The sequence below is a fragment of the Podarcis pityusensis genome (assembly GCF_964106645.2).
Source record: "Podarcis pityusensis genome assembly, chromosome: 8".
Classification (NCBI taxonomy): Eukaryota; Metazoa; Chordata; class Lepidosauria; order Squamata; family Lacertidae; genus Podarcis; species Podarcis pityusensis.
In genome coordinates, this window is record NC_138033.1 from 69859795 (window position 1) to 69875143 (window position 15349).

Consider the following 15349-nt stretch of genomic DNA (forward strand, 5'->3'; position numbering starts at 1 on the left):
TCTCTCTGCTTCCTCTATTAGCCCCGGAACAGCCATTCTTCTCTGGTTGGCATGGAATATATCCACGTGATGGATTGTGTTCAATAGTTTGCTTAAGGCAAGGCATGTGACTAACTGAACTGTTGGAGGTCTCTCTTTTCCTTAGTCTTCTCCTTCAGTTCAGCTCTTGCCTGAAGCAGATGTTGTCATCCTCTCCCTCCTTTTCAGCTTTGTGCTCAGGTTCCTGTGAACTTCATCTTCCATCTTTTCCTGTATTTCACTGCTTCCTTTTCTTCAGCCCCTTTTCCCTGTTTGTTCAGCTCCATAAAAAAAAGAAGCAGCATTCCTTGTACTGACCTTTTCTTCTTCTTTCTCACTGGGAGTTTCTGAGCCACTTTTCAAAGGCAGCCCCATGTAGCATGTGTTACAGTAATACAAGCGGCATGTAACTGTGGCCAAATAAGACACCTCAAGGAATGGGCGCAGCTGGTGCACTAGCTTTAGCTGTGCAAATGCACTCCTGGCCACCGCAGAGACCTGATGACACCAAACCCCAACACTCTGGGCAAGTGTCTTCATGTAAATATTAAATAGCATGGGGAACAGAACAGAACCTTGAGGGACCTTGGAGGCCAATGGCCAAGGCATCAAACAGAATTCTCCCAGCACCACGTTCTGAGTACAACTATCCATGAATGAACGGAGCCACAGAGCTTTATCAAAATTGTCTTAATCTCACAGATTTATTACTGATGCCTCTCTTGACATGGTGCTGCTCATTGGCCATTCTTTTTCTGCCAGTGCAAAGACTAGAAGAACAAGCAATAAGCTGGCCTTTGTTTCCACTTCAAGGCAAACTTTTTTTGGCATAGGAAGAACTAATAGACCTTTTGTCAGTTTTAAAAGCCTTTTTCCTCCTTTCATCCTCAAGGACTTTCCTGTCGCTCCAGGGATTACAGATCCAACAAACTGGTCTGGACCAGAATCCAGTTCTCAAGGCACAAGCCATTTTCTTGCTTCAAGACCAGCAACATCAGCCAATCCAAGTCAGGCAAACGACTTCTGATGCCCAGATTTTTATTCAGATGGCTGTCTCTACTCTTCTTACATTGCCCTTTTAACTCTTTTGTTTGGTCTGTTTTTTACACTTGTAAAGAATTGGAGCTTCCCTCCCACTGGAAAAGAGGTGGCCAGTCATGTTCTCCATTGTTTTCCTTCTGGAGTAATTTTGGGGTTTTCTTGTTCAGCCTGCGCTCTCTCTCAGGGTCTGGCCTTTTGTAGCTTGGCTATGGACAGAACTGGAAGTGGATCTATCTATCTATCTATCTATCTACTCTATCATCTCCATCCAACAGTTCAGCTAGTCACATGCCCTTGCCTTAAGCAAATCATAGAACGCAACCCATCACGTAGCTGTATCCCTACGCCAACCTAGAAGGTTCATTCATGGTAAGTGACCAGTGTGTCTTTCCCTCTCATAATTATAATTGCTTTGAGCATTTTAAATGTTGTTGTTTTTTAACAGGAAGCTGTTTTTAGTGTCACAATTATGGACATTGTGCGAATGGATATGATTTTCTCCAAATTTCACAAAGTAGAATCCTAAGTAAAATGAGAGTAGTAAAATATAATGTCTAAAATTACTGAGCAGGTCTCATAAGCCCTTATCAGTAAGCATGCGATTCAGTAGGCAGTTAGATACGGTGTGTGACCCTAAGCCTGCTGATCCACAAGCGGTTCTCAATAAATTCAGTGGGACTTTCTAAGCATGATTAGGGTTGTACCCATAGCTAATTTAATGAAAAAGATACATTTACTTAGGTAATTCTAGCAGTTTTCTTTGAAAAGAGTAGGTGATAAAATAAGACCAAAGTTTTCTTAATCATAAATGGTACCAAAAGAGCTTCTCTCCCGATACAAATAGCAGCTTTGGAGGGGGGAATTTCATAAGAACTGCAGCCTGTCTGTGTTGGGGGAATAAACTCCTTTCACTATGGCCATAATGCTGGCCCTCCAGATGTTAATGAACTACAACTCCCATCAGCCCCTGCAGGCATGACCAATGGCCAGAGATAATGGGAGTTGTAGTTCAGCAACATCTGGAGGGCCAAATGTTTTCTACACCTGCTCTAGTGGTTGCTAGTTGTGATTTTTATTTTTTAATGCTAATTATATTTCACAGCAGTTGTAGTTTGGCTCTACATATTTGTACTTCTTGTACTTGTAGCTGTTGTTTATATCATGGACAAAATTAATTTTGTTCTTGCCTCTAGGATCCCAAAGAGAGGCTTGGCTGCCAACCACAAACTGGATTTTCTGATATCAAGTCTCATACATTCTTTCGCAGCATAGACTGGGATCTGGTAAAGTTCAATTTCATATGTAACCCATTGTGGTGGTTCTTAGTTTAAAGTATTGATGCAAGCCAATATCACACTTAGCAAGTACTCTGTCAAAAATCTACAAGAAAATACAAACAAAAATCTACAAGACTCAAGGCAGGGTGCAGACGAAAATGTCTTGCAAACTTTAGAAGGAGCTGTTTATACTGTTCTGACAGCTACCCCATTCTAATGTTAAACTGCTTAGGAAACTTAAATAAAAGGTCTGGAATAGTTAAACTTAACTTGATATAAACAGATGGACTCTAGGCTCTAGGATACCAAATGTTATGCTAACTGTTGGAATATCTTAGCAAAAATTAATTCCAGGTGGGTAGCACAAATTTATTACGGTATAAGCCTTCATTGGCTTGAGTCCACTTCATCAGGTACACTGCAAATACAGCAGAAGCAGCATTTGGGTGAGAGATGGTTTGTAATGGGAACCAATTTAGAGCAGAGAAACACTTCACCACATCCAGCAGATATCTTTCCCAGGACATAGCTTTTATATAGGCCTGCAGCAAAACTGGTCTGTTTTCCTAGCTTCCCCACAATGAAGAGGACCAGAGATGTGCATTATGAAAAACAACAAACCCAAAGGGTTCTTAAGTTTCTGTCTCTTTATCCCCATTTCAGCTGGAAAAGAAGCAGGCAACCCCTCCATTTCAGCCTCAGATCACAGACGATTATGGTCTGGATAACTTTGATACCCAGTTCACCAGCGAACCTGTGCAGCTAACTCCAGATGATGAGTATGTTCTAATATTGTTAAGCATGCTTTATAAGAAATGTATATTATGCAGGTCTTTAGACGTTATCAGATCTGATTTTGTGAGGACTGAATAGCTACTAAACCTGGTTATGCTCCTCATCAAAATTAAAGAGTGATAGAGAGTTTTTGTTGCATTTACAGGTAGTCAAAACTAAGAAACCAAGGTGATAGTGTAGGAGAGACAACAGGGCATGGGACCAAGGGAAAGAGACTTCTGTTTTGGCAGCCATATACACTTCCATTAAAAAAAAATTAAGCAAATGTTCACTATGTAGAAAGGTAGCATATAATTTCCACATCTTGCATCACTTCATGTTCCCTGGTTTTCTAACATTGGGAATGAAAAATGTACGTTTCTGTCTTTAGGCTGCCCTTATATGGTTATTCTTTGCTAGGGATCAGGATCCAAAGGATTGTATGTGTATTAGGGTTTTTCCTCCCTCCTGCTGCAACCCCTTGAGATCCCCTAGAGGAACATCTGATGTCACATGAGGAGCAGCAGCTAGAAAACAAAGCAGGCAGTTTTCCTTTGTCACAAAGGCATGCACTTCAAGCTGTTGAGATTCCAGTCTGAGGTATCTCCACACTGATGAGATTTGTACCTGCACAGAACAACTTGGCAGATTTGCAGAGATTTAGTCAGTAAACGGATGCTCACACCTCCATCCGTGCAAGGGGAGATGCTCATAGTGAAAGTTGTAGCATGTGTGCCTTTCCACTCGCTCTTCTATCACAGTAGCTTTGTAAAACACTCCGCACTGAAGTGCTCACTGCAGTCTTTTAGTTAGATCTGTTTCCTCTGTTATTTTCCTTTCCTTTGGCCTCAAGTCCCAGGTTACTGCTGTTGGTCTGTAAATGTTTAGCAGAAAGTTACAACTTGGGCAGCTGTGTGTCTGTAGTGTAGTAGCCAATCCTCAAGTACAGCTACTTTTGTGAATGGAAGCTCCCCATACGCTCTGTTTGGCACCTCAAAACTGAAATCAAAGACTTTGGCACCAGATTTGGAAATGGTGTTTTGATCTGGGTCAGCAACTTCTGCCATTTGCTTTCTAGAGTTGCATGCTCTTGCAAGTAACTGTATCCCCCCACCCCACCGCCAACACATATTCTGGAGCTTCAGTGTCACGCCGCCAAACCCTTCTCGTGGCTTTTTTTTACCACTGAGAGGTGAAAATGCCTTCGGTGATATCTAAATACTCTGCAAAGAAGGAGGCAGATTCCAGAGCCGAGTGTAAGATGTCATCTATGCAGTTACGCAACCTTCCTCCATTGCTAATACCTCTTTCATCTGGCAGTGGTTAGAATCGGAGTGGCAAACCTGTGCCGCTTCAGATGTTGACCTCCCAACTCCTGTCAGCCCCAGACAGTATGGCCAATGCCCATTGTTAAGATCGCAGAAGGGAAGGACGTCTCTTGCAAAGACCTGTTTCTTGTTGTCTGATGTAGAGAGGTATATATCCTTTTAGAACATCCAGATTTCTTGCCAAGGCTTTACAAACTCATTTAATAAAACTTAAGGGGGAATGGGAGATCATTTATCCTGTAAACGTCGGGGACTAGAAATGTAAACCACTATTATTAGCAGTATGCTTGTTGTTAATATTTTTGTGTTTGTAGTCGTGGCTGCTCGCTAAACACAATAAACTGAACTAAGTGACTCAGCTGGCTGACAGTATAGCCAATAGTCGGGGATGGTGGGAGCTTTAATCCAGCAATACTGTATCTGGAGGGCCAAGGATGAGCCCACCCCTCGGTTAGAAGAAACTGAGTGGGATGGTGCTTATCCTATTGCTTTATGCATTGCAGGGGGTTGGATTAGATGACCCTCAGGGTCCCTTCCAACGCTACAGTTTTATGGTATGTCCTTTTCTAGGAAGGATAAGCACCAGTTCTCCCTGCTACAGAAGTTCTAGAGACTTCTGTAATACCTCTGCACAAGTGCAGATCCCTTCTGTATGGCTACACTGATGACCATTCAGAGGTAGAATTGTGTGTCTTACAAAACACCAAAATGGTTGCAAACAAGAGATAATTGTGTATGTGTGTGTTCCATTTTCAGAGATGTAATAAAAAGAATAGACCAGTCGGAGTTTGAAGGATTTGAATATATTAATCCATTGTTGCTGCAAACTGAGGAAACAGTATGAGAGAATGGCATCGACACAGAGGACAAATAATGTGAATGAACTTTGACATTTAATCCTTAACAACAGTATATGCATGCAAGGCTGGGGTAAACTGTAAGGTTTTGAGTGGAGACCAATGATGATAATTGCTGCTGAAAAATCAAAAAAACATGATTTTGGTAGGTGTCTTCCTCTATTTTTTTTGGAAAAAAAGAAGTTTGGGGCACTGACAGAGCTGGCTTCACAAAGAAATCTGCATTTCGTGCCTGCTTCATCAAGGATCAATAGTTGTTTGCATCCTTGGAAGAGAGATTCCAAACCACTTTCAAAGCTGCACGCTTCTGATGGACATTTTCATGCAATGAGCTACTAGAACAGTGTAACATCCTGAAGAATAAAATTGTTAGTGGTGTTGAAGCTTACTTTAGATGCCTTTTTTCACAAGTGGTACCTATCTTAAATGTCTGTTTTATATATATATATATGTATTACATATATATATATAATGTGGAATAAAAGGAGTTGTGTTTTATTAGCAATTAAAACAAGTTTGGGTACAGTATTAAGTGCCTAAATGGATAAACTGCATAAAAATATTCCGTATTTGGTACACTTGATTAACCCTGGTAAGTTCTGGTTAAAGAAAAAAGTAGTATTTTACACATGGAACATAACAACTAACAGCTGCTATCTAACATTAACTTATATCTTCATAGAACTTTTAGACGGGACTTGGATCTCAGCAATAACAATTCCAAATTAGAATTTATCAATTGAAATATCTAGATTATGTTTAATGTGGGAGAAAACAAAATTTACCAAAATCTCATTAGAAAATTTAAATTTGCACATGGTGGATTTCTGAAAATACTTGAGCAGTGCCTACAATGTCTTGTGTTGTATACTAGATTTTTGAATAATATTTTTATCAATGCAATATTCAAAAGGAACAATGGAAGTGTAATAGATCATAGCCTTAAAGTTTTAAAGAAATAAATTATAGGATATCCATCAACATATTGCATTTTTTTCTGATAAAGCACACCTCCTATTTAAAACTATCTGCTTTGAAATGTTCAGCATCTTGTCACTAAGCTCTACAGGAGGATGTTTGGTAAACACAACACTCAAAGCAGTAATATAGTGATGGAGAAAATGAACAGATGTATAAATATTGTATGACTATAATATAAAATATGTCCATATTTCCTCTTTTGAAAATGGAGGATGTTGCATCAGGTTAACTGTCTGTCAGCTTTGGGAATAAAAACGTGTCCATACGTTTGAGGACAAACAAGGGCACGTTGCTATCTAAAACCATTCAGAATTATTGGTCTCTATGGGAGATAACAAGACACCGTATTTCTTTCTTTTTTTAGTAGATTTTCGTTGTAACTCCATTGAGTAGCTTGCAGTTCTGGGGAAGAAAATTCTTCAGGAAGGAGAGAAACCCTGTGTGCCATGATATCTCACCCAATTCGGTATAAAATGCAAGACAACTTGCAACCGTTTTCACATTACTTTTATTGTATAGGTTTCTCAGGGTACAGCATTACATTAGGTGCTGAACATGACATCTCAGTTGCATTCAAGTCCATGAGGTGCTAGGATAAGACTGCCAAATCATGGTATTGAAAAATCTTTCAAAGAACCATCAGTTAAGACTATATTTTGTATGTCCCTTACCCTGACCACTGAATTAACGCACATCTGTGATAATTCAACTTTATTAGTCCCATCCAGAGTTGTTGAAAGTTGCTCTCTGAACTATCTTTTTTGTATTAAGCAACATATGTTCTAACCAGCACTAAGTAATTCAGTTAGATGTACTTTCCTCAAATGCTTGGGGTTTAGATAACCAAGTCACCTAGCTAAGAGAGTCTTGATTTCTTTTTAATTGAATCATGCAAAAGATTTGAATGCCATTTTTCTTCTTCTTCTCCTTGGTGAACCCTGACTGGTCTGTGTCTCTGTATCTTGGATTCTCAGTGTTCCCTGAATGTTTTGTGTCTCTGTATCTTGGATTTACAACTGAGCAGCTGGTTTTGCATGGTGATGTGACCTACGGATGCTGTCTGGTTCTGGGGCTAAGGGAGCTAGGCAAAACATGAAGGGTTCTTTGCCCTGAACTTCTGTGATATCAGAACATTAGAGTAGGGCGAGTACACACACTTGCTCAAGACAAAAACAAATCCTTGATTTATTTACAATTGAAGGCAATTTACAATGTTGCTGTGTTGCCAAATAAGTTGCTGGTTACAAGTCAGTTGCTTGTGTGCAAGTGTATGACTAATGTTCTGTTCATGATGAAGGGGAAAATTTTTATATAAAGTACTTGTTTTATAAATTAAAGAACAAATGAAGGATGTAATTAAATGTGTGGTTTAAAAAAAATCCTAATATATTGCAAATGGATCTGGTAATGATATAATTGTCTTAGTATGTAAATGAAATGTAAATGAAAACACTCTAGCTAATTTAATGATTGTAAAACAGTAAATATGTTCTTGTAGTTTTGTATAATTAACTAGTTGAGATCTTTGGCCAGTTTTATTTGTGCAAAAGATGGTATACTAACCCGTAAACAGCTAAGATCATTTATATTCTTGCACATCTATTAAAGACTTTAATGAAAAAGTTTAGACTAATTGTTTCACTAAGCAGACATTTCCCATATAATTTGCTTTGCCACATGTTCCATGTGCCAAAAGGACTTCAGCATTTTATACCTTTGTATGCTATACTGAATTTATTGTTTTGAAGGAAACTGTGACAAAAACAGATCTTATATTTTAGGCTCTGCTACTTAATGTTAAAATACTTCTTACTGGCCTGTTACTGATAAGATCAGGATTATTCTTGTTGTAAAGGTAATAACAGGTTCAGTTTGTAACAGGTACCAGGTCTTGGTGAACTTGTGCTGAATTTGCTAAGGTATTTGTGAAGCTATACAGTAAATTGACTGAGTATCTTAATGAAGTACATCATACAAAAGCATTAGTGAGCAATCTGAATAAACACACAGAAATTGCAGCGGAGGAAAACTGCTAGCTATCTTTTTATTGAAAACTTTGTGGCTGGATGACTATTTAATTTTCAACAAACCTCATCCCCTAAGCACCCTGAAGCAGATAATTTTGTTATTAGATTTTAAACTCTGTACAGTCATGGTTCATAATATGTCCCATAGAGAACATACACTTCAGTAGTGCTTTTATTCGAAACATAAGTCATGTGTATCCAGACTTCACTGAGGTTCCCACAGACATTTACAATACTGACCTGATAGCAGGGTATACATAATGAAATATGACATGGCACTTGACCACCTCCTTCTTTAGTTTTTTTGATCTGTGGTAAATTGCTGCAAATTTATTGACTACTAAGAACCATTGGCTGTTCTCTGCTATCTTCTTTGTTACCAAATTACATCTACATCACTTTCAGACAAACATTTAGCAAGATGACCATCAATGTCCAGTTTTGACCACCTGAAATTGGAAAACAGAATTATCAGACTTGCAGATTTTAGTATATGCATTTATGGCCTTCCCTTCCACATGCGATCTCAAGGCAGGTTAGATAGCACTGAATGTCAATTCGGCTGTATCATGCAGGAAGAAATATCGTCAGTAAGCAACACTGCAGAGGGAGTGATACTCTGAACCACAGCTGTCAACTTTTCCCTTTTGCGAGGAATCCTATTTGGAATAAGGGAATTTCCCTTAAAAAAGGGAAAAGTTGACAGCTATACTCTGAACTCATCCTTCATCCCATCCTGAAGGTATGTGCGAAAAGGTGTGTCTTGATATGTTGCAGTGTTAGAAACAGAGATATTAAAGCTAGGAGCTAAATGGCACCTTAAACTTAGGTTATGGGCACCACAATGGAATGTCTAGGCACACTTTTTTATAATGAGAATACAAAGCTGAAAATGGATGAACTGCAGCTAAAATATTATGTTCATTTTTCACATGGTCTAGTCCTTCCCCTGCCCACTCTCCTAATATTCTTCAGAGGGTCTCTTCTCCAATCTTCAGAAAGTAGCTGGAAGTGGGGAGGCAGAAAAAGGTCCTCCTTTCCTTCCACATTGCAGTTTTAATCTGAAATCTTAGGTGCAGTACTGCGCCCGGAGATCAGAAACTGCTCATGCTAATGAAATTCCCTGTCGCAAAATGCGCCTAGAACAATGGGAGTTTTGAACACTGGTCTGTTGCCAAAATGCACCTTGGAGGGGTGGAAGGGTCTTCCACAACCTGGAGACCATCACTGAAGACCCTCTCACACCCTGCGGCAGAATCATCAGCCAACCCTCCCCTGTAGATCTTAACGCCCGGGAGGTGTTACATGGGAAGTTGTACATCTCAATTTTGTGTTGAAATGAGGAAAAAATGGCATGCAAATGAGGGTATTAAAAATGTGTTAAAGTCTCCCAATACAAAGAAATAGTGTTTCAATTTTGCGTTTGTTAGGGGAAATCTTCCATGTGCCATTTACTAACAATTTCTACCTTCCATCTTCCATTTGGCAAGAGCAGCCAACACCCTTTTCTGTCTTCCCATTGCTTTGTGCCCCAATTTCTTCCTATTGGATGTGGCAGTGTTTCTCAAACTTGGGGTCTCCAGCTGTTGTTGAACTGCAGTTCCCATCATCCCTCACCACTGGTCTTGCTAGCTAGCTAGGGACGATGGGAGTTGCAATCCAACAACACCTGGAGACCCCAAATTTGAGAAACACTGGACGTGGTCACTTCCATGTGTGTGCGCGCTGTGGATGTCATGACGAACTGAAAAATGAATTTGAGTAACATAACCAATACTTACTTTCCAGTAAAATGGATCTGACACATGGGACACTGGCTGAGAGCTAAGATTTCCTCCCTGTGGTCCTCTGTTTTTTCTTGGTTGCCGACACTCAAACAAAGAGCAGGAGATTCCTGCACAGGTAACACTGATGTGGCATTGTTAGGCTGGCACAGCAAAGTACTTTGCTTATCATCATTTGATAGTATTTTATTTTCCTTTCTGCTTTTTCCTTCACTCTGTGTTGTAGCCCCTTTCCAAAGCTTTTCAAACACAAATACTCTTGGCTGGCTCTGTGCAGCTGTTGATGAATGTCCTGGTGAATTTTGCTGGGTTGAGTGCAGGCACATTTCAATCATTTCTCTACCTTCCAGCTTAGGGGAAAGATGATTGTTGTGTCCAGTTGTTGTTTCCTCAGCAGTATATTTACCGGCTGGAATGGGGTTTTGCTTGGGAACAGGAGAAGTAACACTGAATCTCCCATCTGCATCATTTCCTCTTTCTATCAAACTAAGAGCTTGATTTTCAGGAGGTTTTTTACTTCTTGAATTATTTGTGTGGTAACGTGGAAATGGAGTCCACTGAAACTGTTTCATTCCAATGTCAAATGTTTCTGGGGCTGGCTGAGGATTTGTAGTTTGTGAGCTCTGAAACACAGACAAATTAAAGTTTTGCTAACTCTGTAGATTTCAGAAGAATATATAAAAGAGGAAAGCCAGTAAGATACCATAACCAGTGCTGGGTTTGAATGTGGAAAATACAGTTTGAAAGAGCTCCCAAGATATGATCTATCACTTACGGTTCGAATACAGAAAATTTTTAACCACACTTCATGAGTTTATCCAGCTTACCAACGGCAGGATGTTTGTGTTATCACCAACACAGCCTTGTTTAAGTGTCACTGTAACTATTGTGCCTTTGCATAATTACCACTGTCCCTTTTGCATTTCGCTTGCCTCTGACTTTAGTCCTCACCATTCTGCCTTACCCACAATGTGTATGTGTGTGTGTGTGCATGTTGTCATGCATCCAAGGTGGATTCTGATCAACGAAAGCTTATGCCATAATAAATTTAAGTCTTTGCAGTTCCACAAGACTGTTTTGCTTTTCTTTCATTCTCTAGTGGCTCCATGGTGGAAACAGCCTTTAGTTCTGTCAAGTATCTCCTCTTGGTTGACAGGCATGGAAACTAATGGACATGACTAACTTGGGCCTATTAATTTCAATGGATCGACTCCGAGTAACACTTAGATGGATTCAACTCTTGTGCACACGCCTACGCATCCTCCCAAAACCAGTTAAGTGTGTCATAAGTGTCTTGTGACCATGTTCCAGGACTTTAAAGCCAAAACCACTGCCAGAGGCATGTCAGTTTGGCATAATAGGAGTGTATGCTGCCTCTTCTGCAAGTTTGACATGGGGCGCTGTGGCAGGAATGGGGGTGGTACTTACTCTGTAATAACGAAACCCAACTCCCATTCCAGTGGTCCTTCTAAACCCATGCTGTTGCCACAATTCAGTCTCACTCCCAAAACCTGCACTCAACAATAAGAATAGGCATACCTTCTATACTCTTCCATACTAAAAATTCTAACACCAACCCTTCCTCACACCGTTAAGGCCCCAAGCGGCAGTGAAACCAAGTTTCACAGGACCAAACAGAAAACTTCCCACATCAAATGTATTATTACACAATGCCCATTAAAACGTAATACAAATACGCAGGATTTCGGCACAGGCAGTTGTGGGATATGGTGGCCTTTTTATGCTGTGCTATTACTGCTATGTTTGCAGCTACTTTTTATTACATCCAAATGTGGCTTGAGATGCCAACTGCCTCTCTCCATATGAAGCAGATCCTGCAATTTGTCATATATGGCCTTGTTTCATGTGCTGCCTCCATGAGATGTTCAGTGGGTGGCAACACAACAACAGGCCTTTTCAGTGGCGATTACGCACTTACGGAATCCAGCTTTTTAAAAATAGAATTGCCTTTTAGATATGTCTTTGTTTTATGCCGGTTATTATGCGTGTGTTTGTTTATATATTGTAAGGCACTTTGAGTTACCTTGGTAAGAAAGTGACAAATAAATTTAATAAATAGTAATCCAAATGATTTTATATATTTGTTGCTAGACTGGGAGTATGAGTTTGTGGCCCAGAGTTATTTTATTATCCCACTGCTATACATTTTGTGGATTTTGTACTGATTAACTGAATTGTCAAACCGTGTTTCATACTGTTTGCATTTTCCCTCCTATTTTTGTCATTTCTGTTAGCGTCAGCCAATTTGGGCTTCCTCCTGGAGAAAAAAAAGCGGGGTACAAATAAAATGATGACGTATGAAGTACAGCCTCTTGTCCAACTTTATCCTCCTAAAGTTCAAGGCTAAATGCAAGAAGTTTGGCTTTCTGGCAGGTTTTACTGATGACTCTGACAGGCTCAGTGTATCACAGCCAGCATCAACTGAGAGGATTCCTTCCATTGTATCACATTCTTGAAAGCATTATAAAAAGCAAATTAGGGCAGTGGGGAGCTTCTCTAATATCAAATCCATTACCTTCAACCTTATTTTCAATTATTTTTCCATTGCATGTTACTCTCCCTTTAAAGTGAATGAAGATGAGGACTTGTTTTTAATCTTGAGATAGTATCTTATTGGTCAATAAGTATCTTAATGGTTAATAATAATTCAAAACACGTTTTACCTTTGTAAGAAACTTGGGAAGGTTGACTACTTTTTCTAAACTCAAGCGATGCAGATGTGGCTCCACAGACTTGAGTAATGTCATCCACGCGATTTCAGCACCACTTAAGCCTTGTTCTTCAAACCAGCAAGAGCTGCTGGAAAATGTACTACAAAACATAAAACTCATGCATAGCATCATTTCTCTTGTCAGAACCAACCTGGTGCAGCTCAAACCACTTGCAAGCTTGGAGTGGAATTGTTGAGAATCCTACATTTGCGAGGCAATTGTGGTGACTGCACACTGAAACCAGTACGAAAGACAAACAGAAGGCTCCCTTTTAAGGTGCTCCAGATTGAAAAATTCCACACTTGTAACAGTAAACTCTTCCAAAAAAACCTCTAAGTGGCCACTATTTGCAAACATTGGGTCCTTTGGTCTAAAAATGAAACAGGACACAGATATAGGCGACTGCTGTAGTACTATGCAACATAACCAAAGCCTAAACGTGTGGCTTATGTTATTTAACTTACAATTCTAAATACCTAATAATATCAAATTAATTAGCCTCTAGTGATGACAAGTCTTGCTCTACTTAATCCTAATCATAAAAACCTGAGGCACTTAACATATACACTTGATGCACACTCCTTGCCTCTCTACACGAAGACCTCTCAGATTCTTGTTCACCTACACACCCCTTGAACATGACCGATTCTTAGGTAAGTTTTGAGCATTTATTACAACATTCTGTTAACTGGTCTGCATTGACAGCAAAACAAAACTGTTCTGAGGATTTTTAATAGGTCGTGTATTAATATTAATACAATATACAAGTTATGTTATATGAGAACAGCCCTCATCATCCTCATAACAAAACCCTGAGGCTTTGCCCCCCCCTTTAATGCACATCTAATTCCTCTTGACGCTCAATCACCTAAACGCTCCCATAATACAAATCTTAAAAGGAGAGGTTTTTTTGTGCCTTTACTGCTGTAACACGTTTATTGGCTTAACCTACTTTGTTCTATTGAATGATCTTTTAAATCTTATATTCAAGGGGCTCATGCAGGGCCGGATTTAGGTTTGATGAGGCCCTAAGCTACTGAAGGTAATGGGGCCCTTTATATGTCCAGCTGTCCTTTGTCAACAACAAATTGTCGCGGTTTTTTGTGTTGGATATACTGTATGGTAAGGAGGTGGCCACTGGTCCCATCACCTCCTGGCAAATAGAAGGGGAAGAAATGGAGGCAGTGAGAGATTTTACTTTCTTGGGCTCCATGGTCACTGCAGATGGTGACAGCAGCCACAAAATTAAAAGATGCCTGCTTCTTGGGAGAAAAGCAATGACAAACCTAGACAGCATCTTAAAAAGCAGAGACATCACCTTGCCAACAAAGGTCCGTATAGTTAAAGCTATGGTTTTCCTAGTAGTGATGTATGGAAGTGACAGCTGGACCATAAAGAAGGCTGATCGCCGAAGAATTGATGCTTTTGAATTATGGTGCTGGAGGAGACTCTTGAGAGTCCCATGGACTGCAAGAAGATCAAACCTATCCATTCTTAAGGAAATCAGCCCTGAATGCTCACTGGAAGGACAGATCCTGAAGCTGAGGCTCCAGTACTTTGGCCACCTCATGAGAAGAGAAGACTCCCTGGAAAAGACCCTGATGTTGGGAAAGATGGAGGGCACAAGGAGAAGGGGACGACAGAGGACGAGATGGTTGGCTAGTGTTCTCGAAGCTACCAGCATGAGTTTGACCAAACTGCGGGAGGCAGTGGAAGACAGGAGTGCCTGGCATGCTCTGGTCCATGGGGTCACGAAGAGTCGGACACGACTAAACAACAACAACAACAATATGGTAATTTATGGACCTAATAGGTTATTTGCCTATTTGCACATAACAAAATATGTATTTTATCAAAGTAATTGTTCTAACCAGTCTGTGCAGAACGTAGGCACCCTATATATAGAAATGAGCAAACCTGTGATATTTTAGGGAGTGAGTGGGGCCCATTACTTACATCATAGGAGCCTACACAGCACAAAACACTGTTGCTGTATGTAGGTTTTATTTTATTTGTTCTTTAGCTTGTATTTTGGAAATGTACATCCAGTGTTTTTCCTTTAATTTTTTGGGGGGCCTCCAAGAGAGGGGGAGCACCCTAAACTATAGCTTGTTTAGCTTATAGGTAAATCCACCACTGGTCATGCCTTGTTGCAACTCGCCTCATCCCAGTTAACTTGAAGCATATGCATCTCACTCGCGCGCGCGCACACTCATAGAGCGATCCAATAATTCCACACTCATCCACCTGCGGGCGCGCGCACACCCCCCCCCCCGCGTTCCTAGTCCTCGCAGCGGGCGCCTGCGCATTCGCACGTAGACTCCCCACCCTCCCGCTGCGTGTCTGAAGGAATCCTAACCCGGACTCACGGTGCTCGGCGAGGGATGGCCGAGGGGCGGCCTTCCGCCTCTTCTTCTTCCTCCTGCTGCTGGTGTGGCTGCCGCCTCTTGCGCTTGAGGCTGAGCTTTCCTCCCCGGCTGCTGCCCCCCTGTTCAGCCCGCTCTTCGTCAGCCATAGCTAGGTCTCCTTC

General features: G+C 40.6%; 2 protein-coding genes across 6 annotated transcripts in view; one reads left to right on the forward strand and one right to left on the reverse strand.

The window, feature by feature from the left end:
• The window catches only part of PRKCZ (protein kinase C zeta), a 101745-nt gene extending 95854 nt beyond the window's left edge, over positions 1 to 5891 (forward strand). For all 5 annotated transcript variants that reach the window (XM_081016140.1, XM_081016139.1, XM_081016142.1 and 2 more), the window contains 3 exons: positions 2253 to 2342; positions 3000 to 3115; positions 5195 to 5891. In XM_081016140.1, coding sequence (XP_080872266.1) covers positions 2253 to 2342; positions 3000 to 3115; positions 5195 to 5282 — 294 coding nt within the window. In that variant the 3' untranslated portion in view covers positions 5283 to 5891. The remainder of the gene's footprint in view (positions 1 to 2252; positions 2343 to 2999; positions 3116 to 5194) is intronic.
• A 2398-nt stretch (positions 5892 to 8289) lies between these two features.
• On the reverse strand, positions 8290 to 15334 carry FAAP20 (FA core complex associated protein 20; the record flags this gene model as incomplete). Its single annotated transcript, XM_081016251.1, has 4 exons — positions 8290 to 8752; positions 10085 to 10710; positions 12772 to 12919; positions 15189 to 15334. The coding sequence occupies 4 exons, from the start codon at positions 15332 to 15334 to the stop codon at positions 8680 to 8682; spliced, it is 993 nt and encodes a 330-aa protein (XP_080872377.1). The 3' UTR covers positions 8290 to 8679.
• Between the last annotated feature and the right edge of the window lie 15 nt (positions 15335 to 15349).